The sequence below is a fragment of the Thalia democratica genome, chromosome 1 (genome assembly GCF_965202585.1).
Source record: "Thalia democratica chromosome 1, ktThaDemo2.hap1.1, whole genome shotgun sequence".
Lineage (NCBI taxonomy): Eukaryota > Metazoa > Chordata > Thaliacea > Salpida > Salpidae > Thalia > Thalia democratica.
Window position 1 is genome coordinate 2,492,352 of NC_139165.1, and position 18,989 is coordinate 2,511,340.

Below are 18,989 nucleotides of genomic sequence, written 5' to 3' on the forward strand. Positions count from 1 at the left end.
TTTTATATTAAAAAAATTGTTAAAGGTGTTTCGATATTCAAAATGTTTTAAGTTGTATATAAAAATGAATTCATATTCATAATTAACTCATTTAATATTTTAAATGTCCAAACCTAAAATAATGTTTTTATTAATTAAAAATAATAAGTATTTAATTGAATTTCAAAGTTCAAACTTGTTTAATTTTTGCATTATTTTAACCTCTGTTGCCAACTTCAGTAAAATCAACTTCCTTTCCAGACTAATACAAACATCAATAAATCAAAAAAAAATCAGTTCAATTATTTGCGTCTTTATTCCGAGTATTTTTAATACTTCTTAAATTGCTTTAGGAATTAGGTTATAGGTTTAACTTTTACCTTTTTTTTTATATATAAATAGTAGGACATCAAGTCCAACCCGTGTTTTAAGTCCAAATACTGTAAATAATACTTCTTAATTAGTTTGTATAACTTCCTTTGTAGACTAATAAAGATAAAAACAACAAAAAAACAGTTAGTTACTGTTTACAAATGTAAACTTTATTCACTATTTCATCAATTATTACCTTGAATTAAGTCTTAATCAGTTTTTAATGGTCTTATCCTTGGTCATCAAACTAATTAGTTCCGTAATTAAAGTTTGTTTTGTTTTACCCTATTTATTTATTTAATTGTATGTTTATTTATTTATTTTTAATTTTTCGTTTTTAAGCCACAAGTTAACACTGCATGTATGTCAAAATGTATTTCAGATTTTGACAAATATATCTATTTTCATTTTACAATTTTTCAATTTAATGTTTTCTTTATTAATTTAGCATATTTTTCACAGTCGGTGAGTGACCACAGTGACGCGAATGACGTAATAGTTGACGTTGAAGACGACCAGCAAAAAGCCCCTAACAAGAAAATAAACGAGCAAGAAAGGTATATTGATGTCAAATATTAATGTATTAGTATGTTAGTTATAAAAAAATCACTAATAAGAAAATCAACAACTTATAAACATATATTGATGTATATTAATAGTGTATAATTATTTTTATTTAATGTTGTTGCTAAATTGTGTGTTATTGTGTGTATTTAATAATTAGCTTTCCAGTTTTTTTTTTAATTATAAAGAAGTTTGAATTTTTTTTTTGTAAAGCTTCATCATTCAGATCTAAAAACATTTTCCAAAAAGTAGATAGTATTCAGAAATACATATAAAAGTATTACTTTAACGAGATTTCAATATTATGAAGTGTCGTTGACAACAATGTACTGATAACAAATCAAAAATAATTTTCACACATAACTGAAGTATACGTGCCACTTTGCAATTACTGAAAAATATATCAACTTTATTGTAATCAGCTTATCATGAACACAAAAGTTCAGTATTCAAAACAATATTGTTGTAGATAAGATCTGCACATGTTAAAAACGTGCTGTTTTCACATGTGTTCTTGTTTTGTAATAATATAAAATATATTTATTTTTATCACTAACCAGTCAGCTAGTACAAGATCTTTTTATCTGATTTTAATTATGTTATAAACATTAAATGATAACAATGTCGGTTTTAGCTCATAGAGTATTGTTAAAACCACATGCTTGTTTTATAAACAATTTTAATTTTTTTGTAAAAAAATGTCAATGATATATAAGTGTTCAAATATTTTGATCTGATTAAAATAATGTTAAAGATCATTTTAGTAATAAGAAGTTTGAATTTTATAGTAGAACTCTAAAAGATAATAAGTATTCAACAAAAACATAAACAAATGTGCTATATAAATTTTCAAGTGTAAATAATCATTTAGTTATTTAAAAAAACATAAACTATTTAAGTAGTAAAACAAATTTTCAAACATTATAAAAGTGGTTATGTTGATATCAAGGTTTATATAATTTCAATCAAATTAAAAACGTGTAGTGGTAATCAAATATTATGAGAAATGTTCTCTTTATTTTATACTAAACAACACGTTTGTACAAAAAAAAATATAAAGTTTTTAATTATTAAGAGTATAAAGCACAATTAAATGTATTAATTTATAATGATATGAACAAAAAACGTGTTGTATTAACATGTTAGGTGTTTTACCACTATTGTAGTACATACAAGAAAGTTAGAATTAAAAATAAATTTTCAGTTACCAACTGTAGAATTATTGTATAAAACTTTGAAATAGAACAAAAGGTTTTTCTTAATATTTAGGTTTATTATAATATTTTCAATCAGTTTTGAAAGTGTATATGTACCCATACAATATATGTAAAAATATTAAAAATCGTGAAATATAAATTTACATGGTGTAAGTATTGAAATATCAATTGTAAAAACGAAAACTTCTGTTGTGATAGTAAATATAAAAAACCTTGATTTAAAGTAAAAATGTTTGTTTTAACATTTAAATGTGTTTATAAACTTCTTTTGTATACATGTACTATACATGAGTATATTAAGTTAAAAAACATTAAGATTATTTTTATTAACTGTAAAGCCAAAAACTTGTTATGGTAATAAATGAAAAGCTCTTAAAGTGAAGTAGAATTTTTTTTAGTTTTTTCAACATGTAAAGGTGTATATAAACTTACTTGTAGTATACATTCAACATAAAATTAAGTGTAAATGTTCAAATATTGTGGTGAACAGCAAACAAACACAAAATTTTTTATTTGCAAACATGTATTTGCTCAAAGAGGCGTATTAAATCACCTCACACAATTTTGTACAAACATTTTAGTTGACTTTATTAAGTAAATTTAAAATATTATTTTTGTGGTCTCATGTTTGATTTTTATTGAAACCACTTTGTTAGCTAAATGTTATTTAATAGTTTTAAGATTGAATTTTGATTAATTTTTGGGCTTTAGATGCGTTACAACTTAATTTGTTTTATAATTGAAACAACTTTTTATGCCTTTGAATCTAATTTATAACATTTTTACTTAAAAAATTGTTTTTGATTAATTTGCTTTTTGTTTTTTATTACTTTTTTTTTTTTTGGTCGGGGAATGCTTAAAAGGGTAATTTATAAAAATAAATAAAAGGCTTATACAGATTGATATCTTACAGCTTTTATTTATCATTGTCAATTATTTAGGTTTTTCATACAATTTTGCTGAGTTATAACTTTTTTTTAATCCATAACAAACAAACTTTAATAAAAATGTTGGTAATATTATAACTTTTATGTCGTTGGTTGGCTATTCAAATGGGTGATACAAATTGACGTTTGATTATTTTATTTTTCTGGTAGATTGTTTGATAAGCAATAACTTTTGTTTAAATCATTTTTAAATGCATTTAGTTCGAACCATATTGTTAGTACAAAATAAGAATTTAGAGATTGTTTATAAATAAGAAAAATTTAAATGAAATTTATATTAAATAAAAAACTCTTCATACTACTTACTTAATTTTATCACTAAATTATTGTTTTGTCATTCATTGTTTTCTTAGTTAAAAATATAAAATGTTTTTGGTTTCATTTTTATCATTTGCAAAACAAACTTGTATGTAAAGTTAAATGTGTATTTAGAATTATAGTAATTTGAAACATGATTTTTGTAAAAGCTCTTGAAATGTGATGTTTGCCAATATATAAAGTAAACATGAAGATTACTGTAAATAGCGATAGTACTAACGTAAGTAAATAAATTTTGTGGTTTCTCTTATAATATCAGTAAATAGCAACTAAAAAAGTTTAAAAATCACATGTAATGTTAATAAAACTGTTTACAAACTTTTAATACTCAAGCAAATTAGTTTAAATGTTTTGTTAATTGTCACTTAAACAAACTTTTGGCAGATCACTTTTAAACAAAAACATGATAAAATAACAAGATAAATAAATTATCAATTAACTTACAATTATAAGTTAATTATTCTGAAAATACTTCTAAAAAAACATTTGAAACATTGCATATAAAATGATTAAACTTTTTAACAAAAAGTTCAAAGTTACACAGTCTGAAAGGTGAAATGTATTTAATCATAAAATAAAATTGAACTCACTGAATTCAATAATTGATAGTTTAGAACGTAAACAATTAGAATAAATATTAATACTTGACTTTGATAATTGGCATAAATACAAGCAAAACTTTTAAATAAAAATAAATTATAAAAATATAATTCACCAACAATAAAAAAGAAATATATTTGTATCTGTGGCAAAAATATTTATTGAGTTTTAATTACTAACTATTTGTTTAAAAAATAATTACATTAAAAATTGTATTAATAAATAACTTTATAGTTTGTCATCAGTACAGGTATAACTTTGAAATTAAAAATGAATTGTAACAAAATTGTTATCACCAACATGTAACATAAATACAGATTAATATCTGCGGTGCAAATCTTTACGAAGTTTTAAGCAGGTAATTATTAACTTTTAATGGCTTGAATTGTGACATTAAAAAGTATTTTATCTTCAACATCAAATAAAAAAACATTTGATTAAAAATTACTGATTTCACACATTTTCGCAAAGACAGAATAAAAATTAATGAACTGAATTATTTTGACACAAAAAAATTTTACACGTTAAATCCTATATAAATTAAAATAAATTACAGATTATCGAGAAATCCAAATCAAAAGTGCAAAAATCATGATCTTAAAAATAATAAAAAATCACTACTTAGCTAATTACTTATTTCACACATATATGTGCATACAAAAAAACATTTTTATTAAAATTATTTTGTTATCAACAGAATTTACACGTTCAAATCCTCCATCAATTAAATTATCAATTAAAAAAAATCCGACAAATTTGATGAGAATAATCCACTACAGAGCATATTTATGCAATCGCACACCTAATTAAGTTTGTATATAAAACAAAGTTTTAAATCTTTATAAATAATTAGGTCGCACCTCTAATAAGTGTATAATCAATTAAAAACTTTTATCTAGGTCGTTATCACCAATTATTCACGATAATTGTAACATTTTTGATGTAATCCAATTTATTTCAATTATTAAGTTGCATTTTTGTAATTTATTTTCTTAACAAATCTATTAAAGTTTTGGAAATAAATTTAGTTAATTAATCACTACATTTAATATAAAATATTTGTACGTGTAAAATCGTTTGATACAACTTTATCTAGTTGTACATTTTAGGAGCATTTGCTATAAATTATCACAGTAACAATACATAAAATAAAGAAATAACAGCTTTAATACTGGAATAAAGGTTTTATTTAGGTTAGAGGTTAAAAAAACTCAAAAATAATCTAAAATCAATTAATTTTAAGCCCATGAAAACACAAAATTTAATGTTAATAAAACTCAATATTTAACAAAACAGCTTGGTAATTATTTGGTTTTTAAACTACGCACTTAAAAACCATTAATCCACCACTAATTACTACTGTGGTAAAAATTTGGTAACACGTTTAATTGAATTATAATTGCTTCTTGAGTTGGAAGGCGAATAAAGATAATTTTAATTTGGCACAACACACTAAACAGGAAAAGTAATAACAAACAATTAATCATACACAAACTTTATCTAACACGAAAGATTAAATCTAACAAGTTTCAATCAATTAAGCAATTTTAGTAAGGTTAGTATAAAATCAAACATTTTTACTAGTTACAACTTGTGAAGCTAAAACTTGATATTATTTGTATTTATAAATTAATTTTAAATACTTTCTCCTTACAAACAAGTTAAAAACTAGTTATCTTGAAGTTTTAACTTGTTACCAGTTAAGACATTTTAAGACATGAAATCAAATATTTAGACACATACATCTAATATGTCATCATCTTTTAAACAAACCTCTTCAGTCTTTTGCGGTATTAAACTAACTCACGTGTCTAAAATTTGTCTATTTTCTGTTTCATTTATAAATACAGACTTCAAACAAGTATTTTCTGACAAAAATTACATTAAAATATTACATTTGTCTTTTTTACTTAACAAATCTATAATGTTAATAACTTATACAAACTCTATGCATCTTAAAAGGTAACACATTAAGCATATTAAGTTACTTTAATCGAGCAATTAAATAAGATTATAAAGGATACAAAACCTTTCAACTTGTAACAAGTTTAACAAATATTTAAGCACGTACACCTAATAAATCTTCATACAAACTTTTGTACGTCACAAATCTATTTAATCTTTTGTGGTAACTGTGGTTATGCGTTGTTCCTATTTAAGCATACACAAGTTTTGGTGCCAAAAAATTATCGAGTTTAAATCAAAACACAAGAACATGGATCTAGCAATTAATCTTTAGTACATCACTAATCTGTTATATTAAAAAGCTAAATCACTAGTGATTGAACATTTAAATTTATAATCAACAAAGCAATTAAAAGGAGATTATTGTTTGATGCATCATTTTACTTGTAACATTTTATGTTGAGCTTTCAACAAATCACGTACAAGTAATAAATCTTCTTACAAACTTCTGACAAATCTGCTTGATATTCTGTGGTAGTAAGATAAATGAGGCAGTCAAAATTTGTCTATTTTCTATTTCGTGTATAAAAACACAAATTTATTCTTACAAGTTGTTAAGTTGAAACATACACTCACGTAGATGTAGCACTTATCTTTTGTAACAAATCTATTTAATCTTTTGCGGTAATTTTGTGGTTATGTGTTGTTACTGCTTATTAAGTGTACAATCGTATGCAATGCCAACAAATTAGTTGTTGCAACACTACTTGTTGCTCTTTTGTAGTTACTTTTATTTAGTTCAATTAATTAATGTTAATAATTAATAATTTATGTTTTGGTTTTTGCTTAAGTTGTTTATGGAAATTTTGAGTTGTGTTTTCATATTACATGTTGTTGTCTTAAGCTAAAAAGTTGTTAAAAAAAGTTTTTGTAAAAGTTTTCTTAAAGAAAACATAATGACTTTAATAAACATTTCAAACTAGATTACATTAAATTTTAAGAAAATAAATAATGTTTGGATGTATAAATAATTAAAACAAAAATTAACAAAGTTAATCAAACTCATAGTTTTTTAAAACATAAAAATAAAATAAAAACTTAAATTATGAAACTAATTTTATGGTTTAATAAAACGTGGAACATAGTTTCATATATTGAAAAGGTTTTGTTGTATTTATTGAGTAGGTAGTAAAATGTTTCCTGTTTGAATATTGCCATTTAAAAATCTATTGTATTTCTGTGGATATTTTTACAGTAAAATATTGCTAACATAGTTTATACTGTATATGACTGTTATATTGTAAATATATTTTAATAAAATATTTTCATAGTATTATAACTGTTACTTCTGTGAATAATTTTAACAATAAGAAACACTTTACTGTGTTAGCTTTGAATAATGTTTTCTAAATAAAAATTAAGTTACTATTTACCCAAATAAAACAAACACAATTGAAAGCTTTCTATGTATTTTTTTTTCTGACCAAGATTTGATTTGACTTGATAAAGTGTATGAAAATATATTCAACTTATATCAAAATTTGTTTTATAATGGAAATTTTGTTAATTTTATATAAGAAGTTACTTTTATATTGTAAATTTTGTTCAATTTATATAAGAAGTTATTGTTATTTTGGAAATTTTGTTCAATTTATATTAGAAATTGTTATTATTTTGGAAATTTCGTTTAATTTATTTTAAGGGCATAGGGATTTAACACCCTTTTTTAGTTTTTAATTTTATTTTACATAGTTTTTACTTTTCTACAAAATGCTTTTTACAGATTCAAAAAATTCAAAATAATTTTTGAGATATAGCCGGTCAAAGTCGGAGGCAACAATAGGTTCCTTATGTGAGGCGAGTAAAAATAGACTATTTAACCAAAAATCTATCTTCTCCTACGTTTTTTGAGATAAATACCTCAAAATTTCAGGAAATGTTGCTTGATATAATTAGAAAATTCCGTCGGATGGAATTTTAAAAAACAAAAATATTAAAACTTTATATAAAAAATAAACAAAAAAAACTGTTTTTTTTATTGTATTTATTATAAAATTTTATTTTTAAATATTTTTACATTTTGTTCCAGCAGAATTTTCTAAATATACCAAGGAACATTTCCTGAAAACTTGAGTTAGTTATCTCAAAAAACGTAGGAGAGTTAGATTTTTAGTGATTTCTAGTTATTTGCCGTTTTGCCTCCCATAAGGAACCTGTTGTTACCTCCGACTTTGACCGGCTATATCTCAAACTATATAAGAAATTATTATTAAGTTGAAAATGTTTGTTCAATTTATATAAGAAATTGTTATTATTTTGGAATTTTGTTCAATTTATATGAGAAATTATTATAATGTTGAAAATTTTGTTCAATTTATAAAAGAAATTATTATTATTTTGGAAATTTTGTTCAATTTATGTAAGAAATTATTATTATGTTGGAAATTTCGTTCAATTTATAAAAGAAATTATTATTATTTTGGAAATTTTGTTCAACTTAAATATAAAACTATTATTATTTTGGAAATTTTGTTCAATTTATATAAGAAATTATTATTATTTTGGAAATTTTGTTCAACTTATATAAGAAATTATTATTATTTTGGAAATTTTGTACAATTTATATAAGAAATTATTATTATTTTGGAAATTTTTTTCAATTTATATAAGAAATTATTATTATTTTGGAAATTTTGTTCAATTTATATAAGAAATTATTATTATTTTGGAAGTTTTGTTCAATTTTTATAAGAAATTATTATTATTTTGGAAGTTTTGTTCAATTTTTATAAGAAATTATTATTATGTTGGAAATTTTGTTCAATTTATATAAGAAATTATTATTATTTTGGAAATTATGTTCAATTTATATAAGAAATTGTTATTATTTTGGAAATTTTGTTCAATTTATATAAGAAATTATTATTATGTTGGAAATTTTGTTCAATTTATTAAGAAATTATAATTATTTTTGAAATTTTGTTCAATTTATATAAGAAAATACTATTATTTTGGAAATTTTGTTCAATTTATATAAGAAATTATTATTATTTTGAAAATTTCGTTCAATTTATATAATAAATTATTATTATTTTGGAAATTTTGTTCAATTTATATAAGAAATTATTATTAGGTTGGAAATTTTGTTAAATTTATATAAGAAATTGTTATTATTTTGGAAATTTTGTTCAATTTATATAAGAAATTATTATTATTTTGGAAATTTTGTTCAATTTATATAAGAAATAATTTTAATTTTGGAAATTTTGTTCAATTTATATAAGAAAATATTATTATTTTGGAAATTTTGTTCAATTTATATAAGAAATTATTATTATTTTGAAAATTTCGTTCAATTTATATAATAAATTATTATTATTTTGGAAATTTTGTTCAATTTATATAAGAAATTATTATTATGTTGGAAATTTTGTTAAATTTATATAAGAAATTATTATTATTTTGAAAATTTCGTTCAATTTATATAAGAAATTATTATTATATTGGAAATTTTGTTCAACTTATATAAGAAATTATTATTATGTTGGAAATTTTGTTCAATTTATATAATAAATTATTATTATTTTGAAAATTTTGTTCAATTTATATAAGAAATTATTATTATTTTGGAAATTTTGTTCAATTTATATAATAAATTATTATTATTTTGGAAATTTTGTTCAATTTATATAGGCAATCGCCTCGTGACAACAGAGTTACTTCGAGTACCCAAAATGTTCCAACCACAACCAGAAACTCACCTGTAAGCCCCAAGAAGGAAGTATTGAACAATAAAATTAATGAGGTTTGTAGAATAGTACATTTGTAACTAAAAATAGTTGTTTTTGTAAAATAGGTAGACAGTTATTATAAAGTTCTAAATATTTTTTGTTTTTAGTTTATTTTTAAATTATAAAAGTTTTTGAAAATAATTTTGTTTTATCTAGTATATTAAAAAAGGTAATACAATGTATTTTAAAGTTAAGCTTGGATTATGGCTTTTAAATTTATAGCAAAATCAATACATTAATTGTATTTATAAAAAACTTTATGATTATCAAGTTGAAAGAACTTTCTTTAAAAACTGCTATTAGTACTTTTTTTCCAAAAATAGACTGCACATTTTTAATTTAAAAAGCATTTGAACCACAAAATATTGTTCTGTTTTAGGGAATTTCACCGAAACCGAGAGCAAATAACTCAATTGTATCAAGACCCAGTTCTGTACACAATCCAACAATCAACCCTGATCATAATTCTGGTAAGATTAGTTTGTTGAAATATTTTTGTAAACTGTTTTATAATCTTTCTATTACAAATTCAATGTTTATATTTTTTAAAAACCTACAAATTTTAACATGTATTTTTTAAAAAAATTATTATTTTATTCATATAAACTGATGTTTTGGTTATAATAATTTCTAAAGTTACTAGCGCTAGTAAATGCACAGGTACTAGTTCAGCTAACTGCACTTAACAGTTTATTAAGACATCGCGTTTAACCATTTATTATTTTATATTATTATTAATTAAATATTAACAGGATTGACCTTATGTTTTTTATACTATTAAAAATAAATATTTTCAGGAATAATGCAACCTACCGCGCTTAAAACTAAATTGAGACATCGAATTTCACCATACATTTTTTATATTATTAAAAAATAAATATTTTCAGGTATAATGCAACCAACTGCGCTTAACAGTAAATTGAGACATCGAATTTCTCCATACATGACAAACCATTACAATTATCCACATCAGCAAAATAGTGGAATGAAATATAATAATGTTGACTTACAACACCATCTTCATATGAGAAGCCCTCAGAATGAGTTAGTTTGAATGATTTATTATTTATTTATGTTTATTATGGAATATAATAGTTTTGATCTACACATAAGAGGACCTAAAAATGAATTATTTTGGTAACACTTTGCTATGCATAGTATTTAAATAATAAAACTACATGTATGTTTGTTTATCAATTAAGTGTTGTGTACGATTCAGTGTCTTGACTTTTTCTGTTTGGATAGTATTTGCTTTTTAAATGATGGAAAACAAACTAAATTTTTGTTTGTTAAAGTTATACATTGATAAGTTTTAGTACTTATTTTTCTTGACGTCTTAGACAAGGCTTTCCCAAATTTTTTTCATAAGGTCCCCTATGAACAAATAAAAAGTTATACGGCCCCCTCCGTCAAGACTTCTCAGAAAACTTACTTTAAATAAACCTTAGACCTTTTTTTGCTCTTCACTATCAACTCCAAAATATCTAGTGTAAGTTTCAAATCATGGCCTCTTATTTGGATCCTTTACTACTCATGCCCTTTTTGCTGCTTATGACCCCCTAAATTTCTGTATTTGCATCTAGGGTCTCATATGACCCACTTTGGGAGACCATTTATAAGACGATACTGTTTATTGGATCATGTTTGCATGACAAACTACTTGTTTTGCTTATTTTTACAAATCCCTTAATACGTCTGTGCAAATTGCTTTAACAACTACAAAATTTATTAGTACTTGTAGCACACTTGTCTACCAACAGAACGCCGTACAAATATAAATGTATGATATTATGATTAACAACAACTACTTTATTTCTACAAATTCCAATCTTTATTTCTAACAGAACTCCGTACTCATTTCACAAGAGCGGTTTCAACGGCGAATTCAAACCGTTTCAATTCCCTCCAGATTACATGTCTGGTGGTGACATTCCAACTGGCTGCAAACCAGTAATGACACTTTTGCATGGCGAGGTTAGTGTGTGTTTTATTATTTAGTTATTTAGTTTATACAAAATTTGTAGTCATAAATGTATTTGGTAAAGAAGAATAAACAGCTTGCTACATAAAAACTGCCATATAACATTTTATTTTATAAGTATTTATTAGTATTGATATTCTACTCAAGTAAACCTGTAATGAAATTACTGTTTATACAAGTTGTAATTTCATAATATAATAATAATAAATCGAATACTTTGCTACAACTAACGGTAGTATACAACGTTATTGGTAATTTCTGTTTTACAGCCACTTTTTCAAAAAAAGTACATTTAAAAATTTAAAATACTATGCCATGATTGAGTTGATAAAAAATTTACTCACTTAAAATTATTAAAGTTTGTAAGACATATATCCTAAACTTCTTGGTTACTCAAAACTAAAATGCGTTTCAAATTTCATTAAAAAATTTAAGTAACTATCTAGTTTATTTAAATTTCTATTACGAAGTTAGCTCACAAAAGAAAACAATTAAAGCACATTAAGTTTAAGCAATAAGGTTATCACAAAAAATCTTTTTAGATAACAGTATTGTAATAAACTTATAACTTATTGGCTTCCAGTTACAACGTTATAATTAAATTGCCCTTTAGAGAACAATTTCAATAATTAATGTGCATTTAATAGCATTATAAAATTATAGCACTACTTTTTTAAAGGCAAAAAAATCAGATTAGGATTATGTATAAGTTTTTGTTTTTTATTCAAACTTTTCCACTTGTTTAGTCATTTTATCACTAAGATGCTTATATTAAATATTTAATGAATAAATTATAGTTTTAAAAATTCATAAGTTACTGAACTTCTTTCAAAGCAGTTTAGTATTGTCTTCGGAAGTCTAGGCATAAATAAGGCGATATATATTCTATACTAAGATTTCTAACTAATTCAACAGTTTTAAAATCACAAATTTGTTCTGCATTTTATTGATGTTCAGTTTTGTTTAAAAAAATAAAAAAATAGAAATATATAGGAGAATTTTAAGATGGCTTAGTTTAATTGAACAATTTATTATCAAAAAACTTTTAATATTTTAATTTCACGAGCTTTTTAAAACAAAAAACAGTTTTGTTCAAAACTAGATAGTGTACCACAAAAACAATATTGTTCCAGTTTCAACAACAATTTCAATAAATAGTTGGTTATTGAGGTGGGTACTTAATAGGTACTTGTTGAAACAATTCATTTAATTAAACTTTTTCAAATTATATCAAGAGTAGTTATAAACAACTATTACCTTCTCGTATATTGAAGTTTTATTCTTTTGTAAAATTTGAAATTTTAAAAATAAAAAAAAATCTGTTTTAATGTATAGGAATTAATAGTTTTTAAATAAAAATAAAAAGTTCAAAGCTTTTTTGGCAATTTACATTCGAATTGTTGTAAATATATAAATTGTAAATTAAAACTTTTAATATTAGTTTTATTATAATTTCACTTGCCTATTTTATTATTATTTTTCTCTAAGTATTAATAAAATAAACCTAGGTAACAAAAAATGTTCTACAACTCATTTTTTAGACAAAGTTCTTGATAAATATGTATATTTAAACAGTTCGTTTTGTAATTTGCAAACCTCTTTAATAAGAAATATTATGTAAATGTTTATTTAAAAACATTATTAGAAAATAATATGTTATGCATAATTCGCCGTGCTAAATTGATTTTAACGTATATTATATATCAGTTTTTAATGTAAATTCTAAATAACATTGTTTTTAAATTGAAGAAAGTGAAAATTTTGTTTTTAAATGGTTTTTACTAGTAAACAACTTTTAAAATAAAAAAGTTGTAAAAGTATTTATTATTAAGTTATTTTGAACTGTCATCAAATGAAACTATAGCTTTTATTTCCTTATGTTTTCTCAAAGGTCTATTATTTTTATACCGTTTTTAAATTTAATATTTTTAATTTCTACTTTATTTCGTTGTGACGTGTGAATCAATAATAGTAGTCTGGGAAAAATAAAGTCAATAAATTATATGAAAGAAATAAAAATAAGTTAGTATTTAACATTAGTTTGTACATTTCTAGTTAGTTTTTCATACAAATAATAATTGAATTAGTTTTCTTTTTTTAAATCGTTTCCCAATTGGGTCAAATATCCGATACAAAAGTTAAAAATCTAGTTTGCTTAGGTAAACTTTAAATTAAATTGTTAAGTTCAAAGAAAAATGTGGTTTTTATTAGTATTTGAACCCATGAATAAAAAAATAAACTTCCTAATAAATAATTGTACTAGCTACTATTTAGTGTAATAATCAATAAACTAACAATTAACCTCATTATTAATATTATTGTTTCCTTTTTGTAATAATTGTAGCTTATTAAATGGAAAAATAAAGGGTTAACCAGTACTTGAACTCAATTTAAACCAGTTTGATTGCTTATACAAATCTTGTATGGTTACTATAAACTACATCTATGTTTTGATAAAAATATTGTAAAAGTTGGTATAGCTAGTTAGTTTCACTTACCTCAAAAACAATTACAAACAAATAATTGTAAATACACATAAATTAGTTTATAATTCAATTGTGAATACACATAATTCAATTGTCAATACTCAAGATGTTTATTTTTCCTTCTTCAAACTGGTATTAATCCAGCTAGTGGTTAAAAAATCAACAGTTAATTTACTGATAAGTTGTTTTATTTTCTATTACTGAAAAGCACAGTTACAAGAATAAAAGTAGCCCGAACTAAAATTGTAATTTACAATAGATATGCAATTTTAATGGCTTAGAATCAATTCACACAATTTTTACTACTTTATCATACTGTCTCGGCTCCCGATCACCTATCTAGTTATTACTTTTATGCTATAAATAATTTTAATATTAATATTTTTTTCTATCTTGTAACAGGTTGTATGCGCAGTAAAAGACAACTGCTTATTATTATACTAATTTTATTTATTTAATAATATTTTATTTATTTTAATAAAATTTTATTTATTTTATTCATATTTTCTATTTTATATGGGTAGTATGATCAGTAACAGACAACTGTTTATTTTTTATACATATTTTATTTATTTAAATAATATTTTTTTATTTCTTATAGGTTGTATACGCAGTAACAGACAACTGTTTATTTATTATATATATTTTAATAATATTTTTTATAGGTTGTATGCGCAGTAACAGTTACAGACAAGCACATCTACACCGGAGGTAAAGGTTCGGTCAAAATGTGGAACATTCCAACAACCAATCAGCAGCCGGCATCTGTCGTCAGCAAGCCAATCACAACGCTCGATTGCTTGCACCACGACTCGTACATAAGAAGCTGCAAACTACTTCACGACAATCAGACGCTTTTGGTCGGCGGTGAAGCTTCCAAGTTGAGTGTGTGGGATCTTAATCAAGCTGGCCCTAGATTGAAGGTTGATTGTTTGTTTTATTTATTTTATATAATAATTAAATGTATGAGGCTTCCAAGTTGAGTGTGTGGGATCTGAATCAGGCTGGCCCTAGATTGAAGGTTGATTGTTTGTTTTATTTATTTTATATAATAATTAAATGTATGAGGCTTCCAAGTTGAGTGTGTGGGATCTTAATCAAGCTGGTCCTAAATTGAAGGTTATTTGTTTGTTCAATTAACTAAACAGTTTTTGTTTTTTAAAACTTGCTTTTGAATCACACCTTTTACTGATTTTTAAAAACAATATTTTTGTTTAAATCACATTCTATGTTGAATAAGTACAAAATTCAGCATAACTCTTTGGTTCATTATTTAGCTTGGCCATTAGTTGTATAAAGTACAATTTGTAATATTGAAAGTTGAGTAACTGTTTCACTCAATTTAAAATGATAAGGTTCGCTGAGGTAAAAAGTAAAGTTTTTAAACTTAAATTAGTTGATGAGTGATGTAAAAAGTTCCAGATTATCGGCTACTAGCGCATTTGTAGGTTAATCAGCTTTTATTACGTTATATAGAAAACTATTTAAACTTCTAAAGGCTACCAGTAAAACCTTGAAGAGGTCGCAGTTTATATTTAATTAAATTTTGATTCTAAAATTCTCACTGAAAGATACACCAAACAACTGTATCAAATTAAGTAATAATAAACATTTAATATTTAAATTTTTTATGTTTTCCTATTACCAACCTTTGCATTACAGTTCTTATTAATTATGACTATTAATAAAGTTATTAGGTAAGTTAAATTTAAAAAGTAACAAAACGGTCTTAAACTTTTTCACTATAACGATATGCCTCAATATTCAAAAAAAAAGTAAGTTAAATGTATTTCTGACTTGTATTTATATTTATCAAATTACAGTCGTATGTATATTTAACTTTAGTGTTGTCCTAATTTCAATTTTTAGTTGTTTTTTTTTTTGTTTATTTTATGACATCATGATTAATTTAAGGAGGAAATAACATTTATTTATTGTCATTTATTCTAAAAGGAAGAACTAAAATTTAATTTTTATATTAACAGAAAAACTTTATTACATTCATTATTTCCAGGTTGAACTTACATTTATTAATTATTATTTTTTATTTCCAGGCTGAACTTACATTTATTAATTATTATTTATTATTTCCAGGCTGAACTTACATGTATTAATTATTATTTATTATTATCCAGGCTGAACTTACATTTATTAATTATTATTCATTATTTCCCAGGCTGAACTCACATTTATTAATTATTATTTATTATTTCCAGGCTAAACTCACATTTATTAATTATTATTTATTATTTCCAGGCTGAACTTACATGTATTAATTATTATTTATTATTATCCAGGCTGAACTTACATTTATTAATTATTATTCATTATTTCCAGGCTGAACTTTTATTTATTAATTATTATTTATTATTTCCAGGCTGAACTCACATTTATTAATTATTAATTATTATTTCCAGGCTGAACTCACATTTATTAATTATTATTTAATATTTCCAGGCTGAACTAACATTTATTAATTATTATTTATTATTTCCAGGCTGAACTTACATTTATTAATTATTATTTATTATTTCCAGGCTGAACTCACTTTTATTAATTATTATTTATTATTTCCAGGCTGAACTTACATTTATTAGTTATTATTTATTATTTCCAGGCTGAACTCACATTTATTAATTATTATTTATTATTTCCAGGCTGAACTTACATTTATTAATTATTATTCATTATTTCCAGGCTGAACTTACATGTATTAATTATTATTTATTATTATCCAGGCTGAACTTACATTTATTAATTATTATTCATTATTTCCAGGCTGAACTTTTATTTATTAATTATTATTTATTATTTCCAGGCTGAACTCACATTTATTAATTATTAATTATTATTTCCAGGCTGAACTCACATTTATTAAATATTATTTATTATTTCCATGCTGAACTCACATTATTTAATTATTATTTATTATTTCCAGGCTGAACTCACATTTATTAATTATTATTTATTATTTCCAGGCTGAACTTACAATTATTAATTATTATTTATTATTTCCAGGCTGAACTTACATTTGTTAATTATTATTTATTATTTCCAGGCTAAACTCACATTTATTAATTATTAATTATTATTTCCAGGCTGAACTTACATTTATTAATTATTATTTATTATTTCCAGGCTGAACTTACAATTATTAATTATTATTCATTATTTCCAGGCTGAACTTACATGTATTAATTATTATTTATTATTATCCAGGCTGAACTTACATTTATTAATTATTATTAATTATTTCCAGGTTGATCTTACATTTATTAATTATTATTTATTATTTCCAGGCTGAACTCACATTTATTAATTATTATTTATTATTTCCAGGCTGAACTTACATTTATTAATTATTATTTATTATTTCCAGGCTGAACTTACATTTATTAATTATTATTTATTATTTCCAGACTGAACTCACATTTATTAATTATTATTTATTATTTCCAGGCTGAACTCACATTTATTAAATATTATTTATTATTTCCATGCTGAACTCACATTATTTAATTATTATTTATTATTTCCAGGCTGAACTTACATTTGTTAATTATTATTTATTATTTCCAGGCTAAACTCACATTTATTTATTATTATTTATTATTTCCAGGCTGAACTTACATTTATTAATTATTATTTATTATTTCCAGACTGAACTCACATTTATTAATTATTATTTATGATTTCCAGGCTGAACTCACATTTATTAAATATTATTTATTATTTCCATGCTGAACTCACATTATTTAATTATTATTTATTATTTCCAGGCTGAACTCACATTTAATAATTATTATTTATTATTTCCAGGCTGAACTTACATTTGTTAATTATTATTTATTGTTTTCAGGCTGAACTTACATTTATTAATTATTATTTATTATTTCCAGGCTAAACTCACATTTATTAATTATTATTTATTATTTCCAGGCTGAACTTACATGTATTAATTATTATTTATTATTATCCAGGCTGAACTTACATTTATTAATTATTATTTATTATTATCCAGGCTGAACTTACATTTATTAATTATTATTCATTATTTCCCAGGCTGAACTCACATTTATTAATTATTATTTATTATTTCCAGGCTAAACTCACATTTATTAATTATTATTTATTATTTCCAGGCTGAACTTACATGTATTAATTATTATTTATTATTATCCAGGCTGAACTTACATTTATTAATTATTATTCATTATTTCCCAGGCTGAACTCACATTTATTAATTATTATTTATTATTTCCAGGCTAAACTCACATTTATTAATTATTATTTATTATTTCCAGGCTGAACTTACATGTATTAATTATTATTTATTATTATCCAGGCTGAACTTACATTTATTAATTATTATTCATTATTTCCAGGCTGAACTTTTATTTATTAATTATTATTTATTATTTCCAGGCTGAACTCACATTTATTAATTATTAATTATTATTTCCAGGCTGAACTCACATTTATTAATTATTATTTAATATTTCCAGGCTGAACTAACATTTATTAATTATTATTTATTATTTTCAGGCTGAACTTACATTTATTAATTATTATTTATTATTTCCAGGCTGAACTTTTATTTATTAATTATTATTTATTATTTCCTGGCTGAACTTACATTTATTAATTATTATTTATTATTTCCAGGCTGAACTTACATTTATTAATTATTATTTATTATTTCCAGGCTGAACTTTTATTTATTAATTATTATTTATTATTTCCTGGCTTAACTTACATTTATTAATTATTATTTATTATTTTCAGGCTGAACTCAAACTTATTAATTATTATTTATTATTTCCAGGCTG

At 22.8% G+C, this 18,989-nt stretch overlaps 1 protein-coding gene across 1 annotated transcript in view; it reads left to right on the forward strand.

Moving 5' to 3' along the window:
* The window catches only part of LOC145844176 (transducin-like enhancer protein 4), a 54,639-nt gene that overhangs the window by 24,043 nt on the left and 11,607 nt on the right, over positions 1-18,989 (forward strand). The window contains exons 7-12 of the mRNA XM_082951583.1: positions 814-908; positions 9,596-9,707; positions 10,073-10,163; positions 10,581-10,737; positions 11,538-11,667; positions 14,826-15,083. Coding sequence (XP_082807709.1) covers positions 814-908; positions 9,596-9,707; positions 10,073-10,163; positions 10,581-10,737; positions 11,538-11,667; positions 14,826-15,083 — 843 coding nt within the window. The remainder of the gene's footprint in view (positions 1-813; positions 909-9,595; positions 9,708-10,072; positions 10,164-10,580; positions 10,738-11,537; positions 11,668-14,825; positions 15,084-18,989) is intronic.